The sequence below is a fragment of the Lepus europaeus genome, chromosome 16 (assembly GCF_033115175.1).
Source record: "Lepus europaeus isolate LE1 chromosome 16, mLepTim1.pri, whole genome shotgun sequence".
NCBI classification, from domain to species: Eukaryota; Metazoa; Chordata; class Mammalia; order Lagomorpha; family Leporidae; genus Lepus; species Lepus europaeus.
The window spans coordinates 80,515,518-80,519,196 of NC_084842.1; the positions used below are offsets into that span (position 1 = coordinate 80,515,518).

Consider the following 3,679-nt stretch of genomic DNA (forward strand, 5'->3'; position numbering starts at 1 on the left):
GACCCTGGGGCCATGTGTGTGGGTGCAGGGACAGCAGAGCCTCACCTGCGGTCACCTCTCCAGCCTGTCTCTGGCCACTGCCTCTTTGCCCCTTGACATCTTGCCACCCACAAGCCCATACTCCAGGAACACACCCCCCCTCCCTCCTTTTTTAAAAATAATTTTTCAAAACATTTATTTGGAGGGCAGAGCAACGGAGTGGAGGGTGGGGGAGAGCAAGAGAGAAAGCTCTCATTCACTGGTTCACTCCCTAGATGCCCACAACAGCCAGGGTTGGGCCAGGCTGGGGCCAGGAGCCAGGAACTCCACCCAGCTCTCCCACACGGGTGGCAGGTACTCAGGGACCTGAGCCATCATCACCAGTTGCTCCCAGGGTGTGCGTTAGCAAGATGCCGGATCTGAAGTGGACATCCCAAGCCACGTCTTAACTGCTGAGCCAAACATCTTGCTCTGCAGGCAGTGTTCTCTCTGCCTAGGAAACGTTTCCTTCCCACGGCTCCTGAGTGACGGCTTCCCTGCCTCTGCCCCCTTTCCTGATTAGGCTGGGGTGGCGCCCTCTTCTGGGAGACCCATCACACCACACGCCTGGACTTGGCTGAGCCCCACTGTCTCTTAGGGATCAGGCCAAGACTCAGTTTCTCTTATTCAGCCTGGATGCTCAGTGCCGGCCCAACCCTAACCTAACCCTGCCGCACAGTAAGCGGTCACCTTGAGTCTGCTCCCCCGTGCCCTCGCAGGGGTCACAGAAAGACGGCTACGGCTGTACCAACGTGTGATTCTTGAGATAGAACCGAGTTATTTTTAACTTCCTGTGCGTTTTATTCATACAATGGTAATATTTAAAATCATTTTTTCCTTGCGATAAATTAAAATGCAGTGGTTTCTCAATTGAACTGAAAATGGAATGTGTGGTCTGAAGTAGACTTTAAATACCAGCGTCAACATAGCCTTGGCTTTCATGACCATCATTCAGTGGGTGGTGGGCACTGTGACCACAGAGGTGGCAGGGCGTGCCACAGAGGCAGGCCAGGTGACCCGCTAGCCCCGCGGCTGTGAGGCTGTTTGTGTCCCCCCCCCCCACACACACACACAGCTGTTGGCTTTGTCAGTCTCAGTCTCGTTCACGTTTGCTAGTCCATCTCACAAGGCTTAAGCTCCCAAGACTCTGGCATTCTTTGAATGCACAAAACCAAAGTTCCCCCAGTGAGGGCCCCCAGGGGAAGAAGAAGGCAGCCCCAGGCTCCAAGCCACACACCTGTCTGTAGAACTCCACTGCCACCCGGTGGCACATCCCCCATGTTGACAAAGAAGGCTATTCCCGTACAAGGGCCAATTATAGAGCAAGATCCCTAAGTGTGGAAACACACAAGACCCCCTAGCCCCACCCCAGGCCTGCGGGTGGTGCTCTGTGTGCCACATAGGCACTGTTGTGGCAGGGCCCCGTGACGTGCTTGGCAGAGCTGGTCCCTTTGCCTGTGCTATGGTGGGTGGCTCCTGGTGGCTGCTCCACCCACGTCAAATGCGACAGGTCTGAGGTCTGTGTCCTGTTTTCCTTTCTCTGCAGGGCACCCTGCCCAGCCTTACAGAGGGCCCTTTGTGCAGCACCCTTTAAAGGGCGGCTCATCCCCCTTGGGCTCTCCGGCTGCAGGCGGGTTTGTTGGAGCCTCCTCACCATGAAGTCCATCCTCTGCCTCCTGCTGCTGGCCTTGTGCAGCCCGGGGACTTGGGGACAGTCCCTGAGGCCAACGCAAGGACACACACAGGAGGAATTCCATTTCCAGACCCAAGGGCGAGATTCCTGCAGCATGCGCACCAGCAGCCTGGGGCAAGGCGCGGGGGAGTTCCAGCTCCGTGTGGACTGCCGAGGCCAAGGCCAGGTGTACTGGTGTGAGTGGAGTGGCCAGCCAGGCCTGTGTCCGGCCTTCACTGCCAACCCCAAGCTTTACTGGACCCAAGCCCTGCAGCAGCTGAAGCACCTGAACCATGCCTGCCAGGAGGCCCCGGTGCTGAGTCCATCCGTGTGCCGGAAGGCTGGGCCCCAGGCACACATGCAGCAGATGGCCTCCAGCCTCCAGAGCATCCCAGCTCCCAGCCAGCACCCCGAGACTGCCGAGGCCAAGGAGCCATCTCCAAAGCCCATGGTCCCTGTGAAACCCACTAATGCAATGCCGCTGAGACAGGGCTCAGAGGAAAAGCTGGGAAAAGCCAAAGCCACCACTGAACCCACAGTCAAGGCCACCCAGCCTGGAGCCAGGCCCAGAGGGGACAAGGAAGCAGGGAAGATGGCCCAAGAGCTCTTCTGGGAGCCCCTTCGGGCCGTGTTTGCCTTTCTCATCAGTCTCTTCCGAGGGTGACAGAATGAAGGACCCCTGGCAGGTAACTCACAGAGATAGGTAAGGGGCCCCCCCGCTGCCTTCACAGCTGCTCCGACCAGGCCGAGGGCTCAGCATCATTTGAGGGTGGGTTTGAGGCTCTCGGTTGCAGCGCGGAGGACGTGGGTTAAGGACACCACAGACCACAGTGGCACTTGACCCTGGGGAGCTTTAAAAATGCTGATGCCCAGGCCCACTTCCCCACCACCCCCCCGACCATTTTACCAGTGTCTCCACGGTGGGGGCACAGGAGCATGAACCTGAAAAGGAACTTCTTCCCAAGTGATCTGAATGTGCCTCTGAGGCTGAGGATCATGGTGTGAGAGCACCAACCTGGAAGACTGGAATTCGGGGTGGAGGCTTTTCCTACCGCGCCGGTGGGCTGCGGCTCTTTGGGGCCAGGGTGAGAGAGACCAGGGGTTACCTGTGGGCACCTGAGTTTTGCCACAGTTCAGGGTATGTGCCCCACGCCTTGAATTGTCTTCAGCGCTATTACTAGGTACACAGCACAGGGGTCAGGGGCCAGGGAGATGTGGGGCTCTCCACACCTGATCTGATACAGAGTGGGACTGTGAATAGAAGGGTGTTCTGGAGCCCACGCAGGGAGTCACAGCTCGTGGGTGACCGGAGACTTGGGTGTAAGCCCTGCTTTGCTGCGGAGCTCGTGGGCCTTGGTGCAGGCGTCCCTGGGAGACTTCTCGCTGCCCGTGTCCCTCTCCCGTGGGGGAGCCCTGCAGGCAGGAAGGCGTGGGGCGAGCACCCTTGAGTCTCCCCCACAGCTCTCAAAGCCTTCACTGCAGAAGAGAAGACCAAATTAATAACAGGTGTAATCACCTCCAAATGCTGCCTCCTGGAGACCAAACTTCCTCTCCTGTGAAAATAAGGATGTATTTACCTCTCTCCTTAAAAGCAGTGTCTTGCACTAGAAAGGAGTTAGTGTAGCCAGATGTCTATGCTACTACTGCACTTTTTGGTTTAAAAAAGAGTTTCTGGGGGGTTTTCACTTTATCTATGGAAGAAAGGGCAAAAAAAAACTGATTTCCTAATAACAAGTCACTTTGATAACTAATACCATAGAATAAATTCACAGCAGGAAGTGCTGTGACGTCAGAGTTGGTTTCGGTTTGCTGCTCTGGCTGGAGGCGGTCTGCCTGTGTGACGTTCCAGTTCCGTCCCAGAGGAGCAAAGGGACAGCCCGAGCCAGAAACTGCTCATCCCTATCGAGCAGAGATCTTTGCTGATTTTCTTTTCTTTGAAAGCGTATTTTAAAATTTAACCGAAACTTACATATAAGTAATTTTTAAAAA

General features: G+C 56.0%; 1 protein-coding gene across 1 annotated transcript; it reads left to right on the forward strand.

The window, feature by feature from the left end:
* The first annotated feature begins 1,673 nt into the window (after positions 1 to 1,673).
* On the forward strand, positions 1,674 to 2,354 carry FGFBP2 (fibroblast growth factor binding protein 2). The gene has a single exon (XM_062212947.1). It carries the CDS (start codon positions 1,674 to 1,676, stop codon positions 2,352 to 2,354), a length of 681 nt encoding a protein of 226 aa, XP_062068931.1.
* Positions 2,355 to 3,679: the final 1,325 nt, after the last annotated feature.